The 18,214-nt window shown below is 39.5% G+C and overlaps 1 protein-coding gene across 5 annotated transcripts in view; it reads left to right on the top strand.

The window, feature by feature from the left end:
- Positions 1–18,214, top strand: part of phkb (phosphorylase kinase, beta) — a 290,351-nt gene that overhangs the window by 197,247 nt on the left and 74,890 nt on the right. For all 5 annotated transcript variants that reach the window (XM_041192251.1, XM_041192249.1, XM_041192250.1 and 2 more), the window contains 2 exons: positions 14,899–14,954; positions 15,187–15,280. In XM_041192251.1, the coding sequence (XP_041048185.1) occupies positions 14,899–14,954; positions 15,187–15,280 (150 nt within the window). The remainder of the gene's footprint in view (positions 1–14,898; positions 14,955–15,186; positions 15,281–18,214) is intronic.

Below are 18,214 nucleotides of genomic sequence, written 5' to 3'. Positions count from 1 at the left end.
CATGTAAATCCCCAGTTTTAATCGCTGCATGTGGTGGCAGTTCCTTCAGCTGCCTAGGCCCTAAGCTTTGAATTCCCTCTATAAACCTTTCTGCCACCCCACCCTGCTTTTCTCATTTAATGTGCCTCTTTAACCAAGCTGTTGGTCATCTGCCCTAATATCTCTATATGTGGCTCAGTATCATATTTTGTTATATAATGCTGTGAAGCTCCTTGAGGCGTTTTACAATGCTAAAGTTGCTATATAAATGCAAATTGTTGTTAGAACACAGAAGGCATTTTTGATTTGTGGTGAAAAGATTAAAGGCATAATTATAAAACAAAAACAGGATTACCTGGAAAAACTCAGCAGGTCTGGCAGCATCGGCGGAGAAGAAAAGAGTTGACGTTTCGAGTCCTCATGACCCTTCGACAGAACTTGAGTTCGAGTCCAAGAAAGAGCTGAAATTTAAGCTGGTTTAAGGTGTGTGTGTGGGGGGCGGAGAGATAGAGAGACAGAGAGGTGGAGGGGGGTGGGGTGTGGTTGTAGGGACAAACAAGCAGTGATAGAAGCAGATCATCAAAAGATGTCAACGACAATAGTACAATAGAACACATAGGTGTTAAAGTTAAAGTTGGTGATATTATCTAAACGAATGTGCTAATTAAGAATGGATGGTAGGGCACTCAAGGTATAGCTCTAGTGGGGTTTTTTTTTATAATGGAAATAGGTGGGAAAAGGAAAATCTTTATAATTTATTGGAAAAAAAAGGAAGGGGGAAACAGAAAGGGGGTGGGGATGGGGGAGGGAACTCACGACCTAAAGTTGTTGAATTCAATATTCAGTCCGGAAGGCTGTAAAGTCCCTAGTCGGAAGATGAGGTGTTGTTTCTCCAGTTTGTGTTGGGCTTCACTGGAACAATGCAGCAAGCCAAGGACAGACATGTGGGCAAGAGAGCAGGGTGGAGTGTTAAAATGGCAAGCGACAGGGAGGTTTGGGTCATTCTTGCGGACAGACCGCAGGTGTTCTGCAAAGCGGTCGCCCAGTTTACGTTTGGTCTCTTCAATGTAGAGGAGACCACATTGGGAGCAACGAATGCAGTAGACTAAGTTGGGGGAAATGCAAGTGAAATGCTGCTTCACTTGAAAGGAGTGTTTGGGTCCTTGGACGGTGAGGAGAGAGGAAGTGAAGGGGCAGGTGTTGCATCTTTTGCGTGGGCATGGGGTTGTGCCATAGGAGGGGGTTGAGGAGTAGGGGGTGATGGAGGAGTGTCCCGGAGGGAGCGATCCCTACGGCATGCCGATAAGGGGGTGAAGGGAAGATGTGTTTGGTGGTGGCATCATGCTGGAGTTGGCGGAAATGGCGGAGGATGATCCTTTGAATGCGGAGGCTGGTGGGGTGATAAGTGAGGACAAGGGGGACCCTATCATGTTTCTGGGAGGGAGGAGAAGGCGTGAGGGCGGATGCGCGGGAGATGGGCCGGACACGGTTGAGGGCCCTGTCAACGACCGTGGGTGGAAAACCTCGGTTAAGGAAGAAGGAGGACATGTCAGAGGAACTGTTTTTGAATGTAGCATCATCGGAACAGATGCAACGGAGGCGAAGGAACTGAGAGAATGATTAGAGAAAGGCATAATTATCACTGAAATTTCAGCTACAAAGCACTTTTTAAGGGAGAAATTAGAATTCTAACAAATACAATTCAATGCAAATTTGAAATATAGTCTGATCTTTAGTTTAAGTACTATCCTAAGATTTTGGCAAGAATAAAATATATTGGGCATTTAATGACCTATTTAATAAATATACATGGATACTGAGATTTTGAAGCTGCTACCTTATTGTACATCTTGTGCAGTTGTTAGCTGAGCAGCTTTAACCTTTTCACTGGCACATACCAATATTTAGGTTTGAAGAAGCTGCGCTCTGGACAACATTTACTTGTATTTCTGCTTGCACTGCTTTTTTGTTCAAAGAACAAAATTTTACAACTGCACAATGTGTAGTGACTGGAACAAATGCAGTCCAGGAAAAATGAATTGACAGCCAATCAAATAATAGCTTCATGGTAGCCAAAATTGAGTGCCTTGCTAAGTTTATGTTTTCAGAGCAAACCACTGAGAACATCTAATGTTGACAGAGTAATATTACAAATAAAAAAAGCTTTGACTGCTAGTTGTTGTGATAAACCTGCATATGCCAAAACACAGCTCCAAAAAACAGGATGCCTCAAAGCAGCTTACAACCAGAAAAGTAATTTTAAAGTGTAGGAAACATGGTAACCAATTCATGCACAGCATGTCCCACAAACAGCAATGTGATAATGACCAGATAATTGTGTTGGCTGAGGGATAAATATTAGCCAGAACACACGGTGCTGTGGGATCTTTTACGTTCACCTGTTATGGACTCGGTTCAACATGTTATTCTGAAAGACGACACCTCCAACTGTGTAGTACTTTCTCAGTACTGCACTGGAATATCAACCTAGGTTTTGTGACCTGGAGAGGAACTTGAGCCTTAAACCTTCTGATTTAGGGGTCAGTGCTTCTAAAGAGCTTCATTTTATTTTTAAATGGATTTTTATGCCTCTTATCTCTCTTGCTTTTTGTTTATTTTTTTAAAAAGTCATCATGATCCATTCCAAGCGTCATCATTTTGCCTTGCGTCAACTTGTTAGAAATGTGAGGCAGTTGCCTCTACCTATATGCCCCGCAACCTAAGAAAGGGGGTCAGGTTGAAGATGCACAGAAGCATGCAGCTCATAGACTACATTCAATATCCCTGGTGATCCTCATGTTTTATTATTTGGCATAGTGTTAACGGTAGAATCACAATATTAGGGTAAGTTGATTTTTAAAATTTATTATCAGAAATATCATGCCATGTAAACTGAAAAAGTTATTCTAACTTTCTTTCAAAATGTCTTATACCTTAAGCCATTTATGAACAAATAACAAAGTAATATAAATATATCATAATTTGAATATTACTGAAAAGGGAGTCAAATTCACAATCACAGTGCAGAAGAGGCCCTTCGAGTCTGCACCGACACATGAGAAACACCTGACCTACCTACCTAATCCCATTTACCAGCACTTGGCCCATAGCCTTGAATGTTATGACGTGCCAAGTGCTCATCCAGATACCTTTTAAAGGATGTGAAGCAACCCACCTCCACCACCCTCCCAGGCAGTGCATTCCAGATTGTCACCAGCCTTTGGGTAAAAAAGTTTTTCCTCACATCCCCCCTAAACCTCCTGCCCCTCACCTTGAACTTATGCCCCCTTGTGACTGACCCTTCAACTATGGGGAACAGCTGCTCCCTATCCACCCTGTCCATGCCCCTCATAATCTTGTACGCCTCGATCAGATCACCCCTCAGTCTTCTCTGCTCCAATGAAAACAACCCAAGTCTATCCAACCTCTCTTCATAACTTAAATGTTTCATCCCAGGCAACATCCTGGTGAATCTCCTCTGCACCCCCTCCAGTGCAATCACATCCTTCCTATAATGTGGCAACCAGAACTGCACACAGTACTCCAGCTGTGGCCTCATTTAGGTTCTATACAATTCCAACATGACCGCCCTACTTTTGTAATCTATGCCTTGATTGATAAAGGCAAGTGTCCCATATGCCTTTTTCACCACCCCACTAACATGTCCCTCTGCCTTCAGAGATCTGTGGACATGCACACCAAGGTCCCTTTGCTCCTCAGAACTTCCTTGTGTCATGCCATTCATTGAATACTTCCTTGTCAAATTACTCCTTCCAAAGTGTATCACCTGCCACTTTTCAGGGTTAAATTCCATCTGCCACTTATCTGCCCATTTGACCATCCCGTGTATTTGACCATCTTCCTGTAGCCCAAGACACTCAACCTCACTGTTAACCACCCGGCCAATCTTTGTGTCATCCGCAAACTTACTAATCCTACCCCCCACACAGTCATCTATGTCATTTATATAAATGACAAATAATAGGGGACCCATCACAGAAGCCACTGGACACTGGCTTCCAGTCACTAAAGCATTCTTCTGTCTTCACCCTCTGCCTCCTACAACTAAGCCAGTTTTGAATCCACCTTATCAAATTACCCTTTGTGCATTGCCTTCTTCATAAGTCTCCCATGTGGGACCTTTTCAAAGACTTTGCTGAAATCCATATAAACTACATCAACTACACAACCCTCATCTACACACCTGGTCACCTCCTCAAAAAATTCAATCAAATTTGATAGGCATGACCTCCCTCTGACAAAGCCATGCTGACTTTCCCTGATCAAACCTTGCCTCTCCAAGTGGGGATAGATTCTCTCCTTCAGAATTTTCTCCAATAGTTTCCCTACCACTGACGTGAGACTCACTCGTCTGTAGTTCCCTGGCTTATCTCTACAACCCTTCTTAAATAGCAGAATCACATTAGCTGTTCTCCAGTCCTCTGGCACCTCCCCCATGGCCAGAGAGGAATTAAAAATTTGGATCAGAGCCCCTGTGATCTCCTCCCTTGCCTCCCTTGCCTCCCTCAGCAGTCTGGGACACACATCGTTCAGACCTGAAGATTTGTCCACTCTTAAGCCTGCCAACACCTCCAATACCTTGTAACTCCCTATATCAATTTGCTCAAGAACCTCGCAGTCTTTCTCCCTGAGTTCGATACCTTCATCCTCATTCTCTTGAGTGAAGATGGATGTGAAGTATTCATTCAATACTCTGGCGATGTCCTCTGGCTCCAGCCATAGATTGCCCCCTTGGTCCCGTATGGGCCCTACTCTTTCCCTGGTTATCCTCTTCCCATTGATATACTTATAGAATATCTTGGGATTTTCCCTACTTTTACCAGCCAAAGCTTTCTCATATCCCCTCTTTGCTCTCCTAATTGCTTTCTTAAACTCCACCCTGCATTTTCTGTACTCCACTAATGCCTCTGCTGATTTGCTTCCCTTGTTGCCAAAGCTTTTCATCTTGCGCTCATGAGGACAAACAGAAGAATTTCAAATAATCACAACATTGTAGTACAGGAGAAAAGAGTGCTGATTGGTTGGCAACTCAACTCTGATTGGCTGAGGCGTTGCCATGGAGAAAGCAACAGGAAACCATAGGCTTTCTAAACTCCTGGGTATCTCAAGAAAAAGTGCAAGGCTTGAACATGTTCCTTTTGTTTGCAGAGAACAGGTCCCTGCGTATGAACGCATGTTGCTTCTAGCAAGCATAAATGAGCCGAGTTAGCTGATTGTCTTAAATTGGTTGTTGGTGTAGTTATTAGCAAATAGGATTGTTCAGGATGTTAAGACTTCCACTTTGATTGCTGAAAGTTGCTGGTATACCTCAAATTACCCTGGAGAGGCAAAGTATCTCAAAAATTTGAATAACAGGTTAATTAATACATTTCACACTGCAGTGGCTATGAGTAGTATTTTTCACTAACAGGATGCTGCAGTCAGTCCAAAAAGATGTCCTGCTGACCACACAATTGAGTAATGCCATGTATGAATTTTAGTGCTGGTGTGTGCCAGGTACATAGGCCATACATCCCAGCGATTGGCTGATCAAATAAAACAGCATTCTTCGGTTGTTTGTAATAGGCAGAGTGCAGACTGTACTCAACCAGCCTGTGCTTGCAATACCCAAAACAAAACACCTACAGTTAGATTAGATTCTGCGACTAAGCAGTATTTGCCACACAAGCCAATTCCAACTCTCATGATTCTCTGCTTTCTCTCCTTGCGGAATAAGAGAACACACAGCCTTACACACAGACACCAGGAGAGGAGGAGTGTAACCATTCAGTGTACACCTGGCCCACTGAGAAAGAGGCCATTGTTTCAGGAGGCTGCAGATGTCAGCAATGATCTGCCTTGAAAACCCAAGCCACTTGATGACTGGTGCTCACCCGTGTCAAGAGAGCTGATCCTCTGTCTACGGATCTAATTTGGAAGTCTTACCTCCTTGGAGCTCTGTATGCATCCCTTCTGTCCTGTAGAGGAGCATATGTCTGAGGAGAAGATGGCTGATGCTGCTGCTAGTCTTGCTGTTGGTGTTTCTGCTTCTCTTGTTCCTTATCAGAGGTGCAAGGTGGTTATGCATAAGTTTCTCCCTTAACGTGGTGAAGGCTGGCAGCGGTGAAGTGCAAGACAAGTGAATTGACTTCAAAGAAGTTGGCAGTCAGCTGTCTAGTACTGAACGCACTCTGAGAGAAGGGGTTTTGTGAGCAGCAGCCTCTCAGCTGGTCATGGTTGCAGCTCCACAGTTCCACTGTTGAAAAGCTTCCATAAAAGCATAAGAAATTGAGCAGGATTAGGCCAAATGGCACTTTGAGCCTGCTGTGCAATTCAATAAGATCATGGCTGATTTTTGATCTCAACGCCACCTTCCTGCACTGTCTCCATATCCCCTACTTCCCTTAGCACCCAATAATATATCAATCTCTGATTGATTATACTCAACGATTGAGTGTCAATGGCTCACTATGGTAGAGAATTCCAAAAATTGGCAACTTTTTGAATAAAGAATCTTCTGCTCATCTAGTACTAACTGGCCTAACCCTTATTCTGAGACTGTTGACCCCATGTTTTACATACCCCAACCATGGGAACCATTTCTCCTAAGAATGTTATGTGTTTGAACTGGATCACCTCTCATTCTTACTCAAGGGAATATCCCTTCATCCCAGGAGCCAGGCTGGTGAACGTTAATGGCACTCCCTCTGGGGCAAATACATCCTTTAGTTAAGGAAATCAAAACTGCACACATTACTCCAGGTGTAACCTCAACAGTGCCCTGTATAATTGTAGTCAGGTGTCGTTACTCTTATACTCCAATCCCTTTGTGATTTAAGCTTGCATACCATTTGCCTCCCTAATTATAGTATACTCTTTAAATTGAAAATGAAAATTTGGTCATTGTATCTGAATATATATTATACATATATTTATTTACATTGTGCTGTTGCTGTATTAACCACTGTTAACATAATTTTTGATGTCGTCTAACCACAATGTTTTGACTGAAGTGTTGAAGATTATTTCCTTCAAAAGACATTTTGATTAAGTATCTAGTGAGAATTAGGATTACAAGATAGTGATGCGTGCTGATGGAGAGGATCAATTTGGCTGATAGAAGAACATTTTCTCATTATTTATTGCCTTGCTTTATTATTGAGATGCCTAGAGATACACAACGTTAAAATTTTGAATTGGAAGTTACCCATATCATACATAAATTTTATACAGTAGGTATGGAGTTCTCTACATGCATTTACAGCTCTTACTTAGAAGTAGTTTTAAGATTTTAGGGCCCTTCAGCAAGCTTAGTCATAGATGTGTATGTATACTTTCTGAATCTACTTGCCATTTTAAGGAGTAATGAATCCCTTGAATACTGCTCAGAGACTTGCAGAAGGGAATTATTTACATTAACAGCTCCTTCCTAGGCTTCTAGTCCAGTTTTTGCCTTTCATTTCATAACTTTTAAACTAAAGGCAAATACAGATAATTTTAAATAGTTGGGACTGTGAAGATCTCTTTTTTAGAAATTAACTGGCCTTGGTTGATTGATTGAGCTATAAGTATAAATATAATTGAATTTTGATGAATTGTTTGTGGATCAAGGATAAATTTACAGAGCATTTCCTAAGGCCCTTAAACTTGTGAGTTTGAACAAAAGAACAGATTTGGAAGGAGTGTATTTACTTACTGTTTTTTCCTCCTTGCTGTCTTATGATTATATGCCCAAGCATGCTCTTCACTTATTGATATCTGCTAGCACATTTCAGGCAGCCTGAGCAGTGTCATGAAGCTATCAGTGTATATAATATTATTGGAAAATATTTTTCTTTTAAAATAGAGGTTTAATCTGTGGATGTGTCTTAATTGGATTAAAGCTAGTTAGCTGGGTGCTTTGAATGTGTACTAGTTTTGAGATGTAAGAGAGGTAGAGTGCATTTGCATTTTTTTAATAGAGCATTCAAGAAGGCGAGTGAAATCTGGCACCCAGCTAACAGAGACCAAGCAATATGTTTATATTACTAATGACATTGGTACGATGAAAGGGGTTTTATTGTTCAAAAAGGCTGGTGATACAATGAGAATTTACATTCAATGAGCTGTGCTAGGTATAACTTCAGTTTTATGTGTGCAGGGCAGAGGTAATGTAAGATCAAAGTAGCTGTAAGCCTACAACTGTCTCCACAGGAACCAAAGTGAAAGGAACATCATTTTGAATTTGAAAGGTGAAAATACTCTGCCTGGTGTCTGGTTAGGTCTATGGGTTACTGTTGCCTTAATGGAGATTAGTTCAGGAATTTGTTAAAAGTTATGATAGTAGTAATTTGTAGCCATATATATGTGTTTAATAAAATGCTTCATTTAGTTTAATATAAAACTTCTCGAGAACTGAGGCCCTGATTCCTGAATTTAAAGTTGCATCTCAAACATACCATTTAAAAATATAGGCTATGATATAAGCGATGACAGTTGTTTAAAGTTTCCCCTTGGGATTTCTAAATAGGTCAGCCTTAACAAAATTCTATCTTATAACAATTGAGGGTTCTAGTAGGATAAAAATATTTCTAATTCCTTGATTGGTTTGGAATTGGTGAATCTTAAGCTTACAAATACAAGAGGCACTTTGACTTCAGGAGTTAGTGAGGTATTTTAGAAGTGGTGAGACTGCAAGATGACTTTGGCAATTGCTAAGACTTGTCTGGGAGTGGAAGAGATAACTCTGATTGGGTTGGAAAAAATAACCAAAACTAAGTTAACAGAGTTGGCAGATAACCCCAATTTTAACTTATCTGAGGTAGCTAGGAACTCAGATATAATTATAAGTATAGCACAGCATCTACAATTGGAAGTGAAACCTGACATAAGTGAGTCACAGCTGGAGGTAGTGAGACTTCAGTTACAAATGAAGACACTTGAATTTGAACAAGCAGAGGAACTGAAAAAGCTTGAATTTGAAGCAAAGGACAGAGAAATTGCTTTTAAAAGGGAATAAAAAATTGTGAAGATAGCGAAGTAGGAAAGAGAAGAGAGAGAATCCCAACTGAAAATGTTGGCAGTTAAAAAAGAGACGCCAGTTGTTGAGGAAGGATTTTTTTTCCAGAGTAGAACCCAGTGGAGATATATTTAAATTTGTACAAGCTCTTTCAAAGTTTGAGGAAAAAGGTATTGAAGCATTCTTTATTTCATTTGAGAAACTAGCTAAAAGATGAAATGGCCACAGGAAAACTGGACTTTATTATTACAGCCTAAGGTGTTAGATAGGGCGCATGAGGTATATGCTTCGCTATCAGAAGAAATGTCGGTGAATTATGATGTGGTGAAAAAGGCTATTTTGAGTGCATATGAGTTGGTTCCTGAAACACACAGGCAGAAATTTAGGAATATGAGAAAACAGCAAGGGCAAACTTATATTGAGTTTGAAAGAACAAAACAAAGTAATTTTGACTGGTGGATACGAGCATTAGAAATAGAAACAACCTATGCAGCTCTTAGGGAAGTCATTCTTTTGGAAGAATTTTTAACGATTCAATCTCTTCAGTAGTGAGAACTCATGTGGAGGAACAGAGGGTTGATTCTGTAAGACAAGCAGCAGAGATAGCTGATGATTATGAGTTAATTCGTAGAGCTAAATCTCTTTGTCGTCACCCTTTCAAATTGGAAAAGGATAGAAAGCGAGAAGGTGAAAGGAAGGTAAATAGTCAGGGAAGAGAAGGAGTGGCTGGGAATTCCCAGGAAGTTTTTTCTCAGAGTAAAAAGAAAGGTGCTGGAGGTAGAAGTGGCATTCGAAAATTGAGGTGTTTTCATTGTAATAAAGTGGGGCACACAAAGTCAGCGTGTTGGAGGTTGTAAGAAAAACCTGTTGGAATTGTTCGGATACAGAAAGCTCTGGAAGTAAAATTACTATGGGTTCTGAGGTTCAGGTACAGGAGAAACCACTGGTTTGTGTTCAGGTGAAATAGAGAATCAGTAAAAGGTAAAGAAATGGGAATGTGTTCATAGTTTACTCAAGAGAATTCTGAGGAGCAGGTTGCAGAAATGTTTAAAGATTTTGTATGTGAAGGGAAAGTCTTTCCATGTGTACAGGGTAGAGTAGATAAAGATGTTAAAATTTTAAGAGACACAGGAGCTAGTTAATCCTTAATGTTGTGAGATAGTGATATTTGTTGTTCAAAGGGAGTATTGCAGGAGCAGGTAATAATAAGTGGGGTTCATGAAGATGCTAAATCTATTCCGTTGTAGAAGGTAAATTTAAAGAGCAAATGGAAGACTGGTGAAGTTATAGTTAGAGTGGTGGAAGAATTGCCCGTTGCAGGTGTTCAATTTATCTTGGGTAATGATATAGCTGGATCGCAAATGTGGGTGATGCCTATGGTAGTTGAGCAGCCTGTAAAAGTGTTTTCAACAGAGGTGTTACAGAAGGGACATCCTGAATTGATTCCTGATTGTGTTGTAATGAGGTCAAAGGCTCATCGGGAAGAACAAGATAAGCAGACAGTTCAAAGGCACGAAGAAGGTGTTGAAATCCAATTAGCTGTATTTGATAACATTGTTCAGGAGGAAGGAATACAGGACAGTTCAGCTGAAATGTTTAACTCAGAGGTTAGTGGAATTACAGAAAAAATGAATTGCAATTAAAACAGTTATATCAGAAAGCTTATTCAGAAACAGAAGCAAAATGTATTCCAGTATGGGGGTATTACCTTCCGGAAAGTATTTTGATGAGAAAGTGGCGGTTGGATCATGTCTCAGCAAATGAAAGCTGGAGGGAGGTGCATTAGATTGTTCTCCCATTAGGGTATAGAACTGTGATTCTGAAGATTACTCATGAAATTCCAATGGGGGGACATTTAGGAATTAGGAAAACATGGGAAAAGATACAGAGGTATTTCTTTTGGCCAGGATTGTATTGGGATGTAGTCAATTTCAGTAGAACCTGTTATACATATCAAATAACAAGAAAACCATGAGCAGTGATTAAGCCGACACTTTTAATCCCAATACCAGCATTTGAAGAACCTTTTGCCAGGGTCATGATTGATTTTGTAGGACCCCTCCCTCAGACTAAAAGTGGAAATCAGTATTCATTGACAATAATGGATGTGTCTACCAGTTTTCCCGAAATGATACTTTTAAGAAGTATTACAACTAAGAAGATTATGAAGGAGTTAATTAAATTTTTTTACAAGATGTGGTTTACCTAAGGAAATACAATCAGATCAGGGGTCAAATTTCATGTCACAGCTGTTAAGGAAGTAATGAACAGTTCGGGGATAAAACAGTTTAAGTCAACAGCTTATCATCTGGAGTCACAAGGAGTTTTGGAAAGATGGCATCAAACTTTAAAAACTATGATAAGAGAATACTGTCAGGATTATGCACAGGATTGGGATACAGGAATTCCATTCTTGTTATTTGCTATTAGAGATGCTCCTAATGCATCAACTGGTTTTAGCCCTTTTGAACTGGTTTGTGGTCAGGAGATAAGGGGACCACTGAAATTGATTAATGAGAAATTGGGTTAAAATTCAGAAACTACTCTCCTGGATTACATATCAAATTTCAGTGAAAGGTTGAACAGAGCATGTGAGTTGGCTAGGGAACATTTAAAGATGTCACAGCAAATGATGAAAGTGAAAGCAGATAAGAAAGCTAAAATTCACAGTTTTATTTCTGGAGAAGAAACACTAGTTTTGATACCAGTACTAGGTAATTCATTAAATGCAAGATTTAGTGGGCCTTACAGGATTGAAAAGAAATTGAGTGAAGTAAATTATTTAATAAATACTCCAAATGGAAGAAAGAAGCAGAGGGTGTGTCATGTAAATATGCTTAAAAAGTACATTAACAGGGAAGAGGAACAAAAAGAGGTATTAGTGATGGTGGATGATGAGAAATTGATTTTCCTCTAATCAAATTGGATAATGAAGGGGTGCTTGAAAATTTAAATGAAATGTTGAATTACCTTCCAAACAAGTGTCAAGGTGATTTGGAAAAGCTATTGCAGTCACACAAACCCATTTGTGGAAATAAGTTGGGAAAGACACATTTAGTTTTACATGATGAATGTATAAAAATGTCATCTTCAATAAGGCAACAACATTATATTTTAAATCCAGCAAACTTATCACAAGTACAAAAATAAATTGATTTCATGCTTCAAAATGATATAATTTAGTCTAGTTGCAATAATTGGAGTTCACCTATTGTACTGGTACAATAGAACACAAAGACTGTGACTATCAAAAAGTGAATGCGGCAACAAAAGCAGATTCATATCCCATACCACGGCTGGAAGATTGCATTGAGGAAGTGGGACAATCGAAAGTTATCACAAAGATTGACTTGCTAAAAGGATATTGGTAGGTACCGTTGTTGGAGAGCAAAGGAGATATCAGCTTTTGTAACACCAATTGGACTATATCAGTTTAAAGTCATGCCATTTGGTATGAAGAATGTACCTGCGACATTTTAAAGACTGACAAAGTAATTGCAAACATAAGCAATTGTGCCTTTTACATTGATGATCTAATCATTTTCAGTCAGATGTGGGAGGAACATTTACAGCATCTGGGAAAATTATCTTCTCGAGTACAAGAAGCCAATTTGGTGATGAACTTCGCTAAAAGTGAATATGCAAAAGTACAAGTTACGTACCTAGGCCGTACCATTGGACATAGTAAGGTGGCTCCGAGAGATGCGAAAGTCAAGGCTATCGTGGATTTCCCAGTACCTACCACAAAATGAGAAGTTTTGAGATTTCTGGGCATAAGTGGATTTTACTGGAAATAAATACCAAATTTTAGCCAAGCGGTTGCTCCACTTACTGAACTATTAAAAAAAAACAAGAAGTTTCAATGGACACTGGAGTGTCAGAAGCCATTGGATAGGTTGAAAACTGTTTTAACTACAACACCAGTTTTGGCAGTACCCAATTATGCTAAGCAATTCAAATTGACGCAAGCGAAATAGGCAATGGGGTTCTACTTTTACAAGAATATGACACTATATAATTTACCTTTATGACTTTTTGAAGTGAGAATCAGCTAGAGATTGTCTCAGATAATGAATACCCCTGGCTTACAAGATATAAAATACATGCAGTAAAGAAAAAGAAATAACTCAAATCAAAGTACTAACAGCAACTTCCTTTAGTTCATCATTTAATTCTTTAAGTGATGTAAACATCAGTACCGAAAGAGTTGGCAGTTTATCTTCTCCCCTTAGTTTAAGTGTACCTGGTGGCTGTCTGAGCAACATTGGGCTAATTTAAATATCCAGAAAAGGTAATATGCTTGTTTCAGGCCCCTTTTGTAAAATGCATGAAAAATTAAGTGGAGTATGCACCGTCTATGTTCCAACTAGTTTTCCAGTTCTGCAGTGTCCTAACAAGTTATCCTTATAGGGACTACTGGAAGCTGTTGAAGAAATGGTAGAGAAATTTATTATATTCCTCCTGTGGAGTGCTGCTGTTTAACACACCTGAACTACACGGAAACAAATTAAATATTGCACAGCCGGAATTCTTTCTAATTCCCCTCACTTCCAGCCAAATAAATGTCCAGATATGTACAAAAGCTTTTCAAATAATGCCCAATTATTCTGTGAATTTATTACAAAATTACAAAGGTGAGCAAAGAGACTATCTCCTCTTCCCAACTTCAGTAATACATTTCTTTGCAGGAATGTGGAGGGCCAGATGGTGTTCATCAGCAGGATGAACTGTTGTACCACTGAAAAAACGATATCGTGTAGCATATTGGTTCATTATAATATTGTATTTTAGGGTGACCTGTTTCAACAAGGTTTCTTCAACATCACTATGGGGAGAACTTTTGGTCGCGGGCGGACATGAAGCCGATCGTCGCCCGCAATCAGCTGTGCGCCGCCATTTTATGTGGGCGGGTGTCATTCGGCCCGCCCAGTGTGACACGCACCCAGTAGCGCATTACCTGTGCGAGCGAGGGGAGGAGGGAGAGTCGAGGCTTGCGTGCATGAAAGAGCGCAGTAATCTCCCTGCGGCACGGAGCTGCCTCAGGAAGATTAAGTTCAAGTTCAAACCTCAAAATAAAATAGTTAGAAATCATTTACACATGTCCCCTGTCACATAAGCTGGGACATGTTTATCAAATGTTTAATAAATATTTATTAATTTAATAAACCCTTCATGAAACCTCATCCCGCACATGGATGAGGTTTCATGAAAAATGCGAAGGCCGCCTGGGCTCTTCGCCTGCCCGCCAACCTTACGGTTGGACTGGCAGCCCTGTCAAATTGCTTAATTAGTTTATTAATGGCCTTAACAGGCCTTTGACTGGTGGGCGCGCAGCCGACTCCAGTGTGCGCCTGCCGAACGAAAGATCGGAATGATGCGCGGTGACATCGGGATGCACGCCCGATGTCACAGCATGTCATTTTACGTGTCAGCGTGTAGGGCCCGCCCCCGCACGCCAAGCAGAAGATTCTGTCCTATAGCACAATTGCTGTGTAAAGCATATTAAAATCCTGTAATGCTGCACCTTTACATTTAATGCTGCAGTAAAAGCTGCTGAATAATGCATAGTATATCACAAATGTTTTTTTGCTTCAGATCATTACATTCAGAACCCTACTGTGACAGTTCATTGATAGCATAGGAGAATGTATTGCACCAAACAACAAGTTATGCATCATACTAAATAGCATTGACAATAAACCCCTTTGGGTAGTTGTTAGATTAATGGGTTTCAGCTGTAGTGTTGCATTGCTCTCTCAACAAAATTGAATTGATTGTAAAGCGATAGATTGTGTGAAGAAACAGGCTGATCAAAATATTTTTTGCTCGTTTTTACTAATTTTCCTTCTGTTTCAAAGTTACTGGCATGTTTTCATAATTTTCTTGATACATGACATGCATCCATTTTTATTGTCTTTCAGGGCCTTTCAGAAAATGATGTGGTAGTTCATGTGTCCCTGATTGCTGAAAGCCAGCGGTATGTGATGCATAGCCCATTAGACAGGCTATTATAAGCTTCTGCTTCATCTACAGTATTTATTTTATCTTTAGCCAAGAGATTATACAGCTGACACTCTGAGAATATTAATTTAGTTATAACTTGTGTCTTAGACATTATTAACTTGCATGAAAAATTCAGATATTGCATTTTACAAGACTCTTACTAGTATATGTTGTATTAATAAAAGCTGAGCATTCTGTGTTTGTAGCCTGCAAGTGTTTCTCAACACATATGGAATACAGACCCAGACTCCCCAGCAAGTAGAACCCATACAAATTTGGGCTCAACAGGAGCTTGCAAAGGTAAACAATATATAATAATAGCTTTTGGTTAGATTGCATTCATAAAGCTTGTAGCTATTAGAGAACTGTGCTACAGTGAAGATGTTCAGTTGTTGTGTTACGTATGGAGATGCAGTTATCCTACTGTGCAACTGAGATTCCACTTCTAGCATGACCTACAAAAATCAAGATAAATGGCAGTGGTCTTCTGACTCAGCAACAGCAATAATAAACATTGGCAGCGGATCACTACTATTTTAATTTTCATAAAACATAATTTAAACAAATCTCTGTATTTGTTTTTATTTCCAAAGGTTTGGCCTAATAACTTTCAATAAATGTATAAATTATCGGCTAAATTGATGTCTCATCTATTTGTGCTGAATGCCAATGAGATAATCTGCATGAAAAATGTAATTGCAATGATGTAAAACTGATTTACGTGACAGGGTTTAAAAAGCAAGTCATCCCTAAAAGCTGCAATGAATAAAATTATGTTTTCAGTGAGCTAAAATGAAGATATTTTTCATAACATCCAATTCTAAAATAATTTTAATAAACTCCACCCCAAAAAACCTTTTTCATTGGTTTTATTCTGTCAAGGGGGCATAGCCTTAAAGGTAGAGTTCAGAGGTGTGTCAGAAAGCATTTCTTCACACAAAAGATAATGGGAATCTAGAACCCTCTGCCCCAAGAAGCTGTTGAGGTTAGGTTAGTTGAACATTTCAAATTGGGATTGATAAATTTTTGTAAGACAAGTGCGTTAAAGATTTAAGGAATGGGTAGATGGAATGAAGATGCAGAACAGGCAGGGCTGAATATCTACATATCTCCTATATCTCTAAACTTTGTTCGAATTAAATATAACATTTTGACACACCATTAGGGAATCCTGTTCTGTCTTCTAAAATGTTATGTATTTATAGTAAGCATCTCAATGTATAGTTGCATTGTTTTTTCTCATTCAACTTAAAGGATTCCGGGGCCTAAATTCCTTAGCCCTCTAAACTGAATGGGGGCTTCTGATGGCAGCAGCGACGTTGCACCAGAACAGAGAGGTCTGAGGATCAGGGCAAGTTAGGATAGCAGTGGTACCCTGATGCAGCTCACCTGTTGTGGTTCTAGGACCAAAATGCAGAAATTGATTTTACAGTTTAAGATGGGATAACTAAATTAGCTCCATGAGATTTAAATTTTATATTTAATTTAATAGACTTTTTTATCCTAATAATCTCCAGGCATAAACCATGGCTTTGCAAAGGAGACTGTGGGCCAGAATTTGCTGAAAAATAATGGCATATGAACGATGCATGGCATTATTAATGTTTAAGTTGTCCAGAAGCCTGTGGTGAGCAAGAGACGCCATGCATTGAAAATCATCACAAGTTCCTGGGCAATTTACACCATTCCATTGTTAAATTCGCAAACATTTCTGTCAATTTCATCAAGTTACTGAATTTCACGCTAATTTATCCATTAACCTCATCAGGGAAAGTGAAGTTCAGTAATTAGTTGTGCAACAATGTGATAATTATTAATGGCTGTCAATCAATCTCACTGGCCCAGAAAGTGAACCATTAGAAATGTGGGGTCTCATTCCTCAAGGTAGTGAATTGTTGTTGGAATTTTTTTTTAATTTTACATTTCAAATTTTTATTTTTTTCTTTCTTTTCCTTTCTGTTGTTTTTCTCTCTCTCTCTCTTAATCTAATCTTTCTCTCCCTCTCTCTTTATGTACCTGATTGGCATTGAATTCACCCTCCTTAGTTCTTCCTCTGTTTATTGCTTAATCTATTAATCTCATTGGGAAAGGAAATACACTACTGGTCCAGCTTGGCCTAAAGGCTATTTATGGTTATGGTACTGGGCTTGTAACCCCAAGATCAAGAGTTCAAATCTCACAATGGCAAACTATGAAACAATGTAACTTCATCTGAATAGGAACAGGTGGAAACGTGTTTGTACTCGAAAGAGTTACACTACTGGTCCAATTGCTCACCAAGGTCCCAGGTGCCTCCTTGCCCTCACTGCACTGTAATCAGCTCACACTTCCAGCAATTTATAGTGCAAAAACATTTTGAGTGGAAGGTTTCAGGAAGAAGGCTAAAAAACCAGACATGCTACTAAGTGGCCTACCCCAGCAAATTGCAGCCCCAATCATTTATTAAATACTAGAAAAAAATACATTAAAATTAAACTGCTTCTTCAGTTCATGCATGATTTAGAATTGCTTTAACAATAGTTTTTTAAAACTCTGACACCCCAAAATATACGTTCTTTTGAATAACAATGCTCTATTATAGTTTAACCCCTTAATGAAAATGATTGGCTCAGGTTTGTCAAGGCGTTCTAAGCATTTTGATGGACACAGTTTGTGATATAACACATGATTTTCTCTCATGGGTAAGTCAGCTGGCTCAGAGGCAATGAACAAGGAATGAGATAGAGTGCACTGCAGTAACCAGCCCTTCCTCGACATTATCAGGTTACTACTAGCTCTTTTATTTTTGAATCCCACCTCTGGGGTGTTGGCCTACCAACAATGGGCATCTTCAAGTACAGCCCCAAGATTGGTTGACATTTCATTTGTTTTCTTTCAATGTCTTTAACATATCCAAGTTGGGTAGGTCTTTTGTCAGTCTGGAACTGGGTTATGCAAGATGCTTAGTTGATCTTTTTCTGTTTTGTTGTCTTTAACAAGGTGAACCTCAGCAGCCCTTTTCCTACAGTCTGCCTGGAGTCAATTTTACCCTTCTATATAAAACTTTTGTTTATTATATGTAACTTTACTACACGGTTTTAAGAATTCCAGCCCACATTGAGGCCCAGAGTTATGTCTGGGAGGATGGAAAAAGCAGGCTGGTGGCAATCCATAGTTGTTTTGTGGACTCCTATTGAATCACAAAAATCAAAACTGGTAATTTTGGGAGTTTTTGAGTCATCTCCAGCAGTCCCT

This window comes from Carcharodon carcharias, chromosome 7 (assembly GCF_017639515.1).
Source record: "Carcharodon carcharias isolate sCarCar2 chromosome 7, sCarCar2.pri, whole genome shotgun sequence".
Lineage (NCBI taxonomy): Eukaryota > Metazoa > Chordata > Chondrichthyes > Lamniformes > Lamnidae > Carcharodon > Carcharodon carcharias.
The sequence above is the reverse complement of the archived record's forward strand: the minus strand, read 5'-3'. Positions and strand labels throughout refer to the sequence as shown.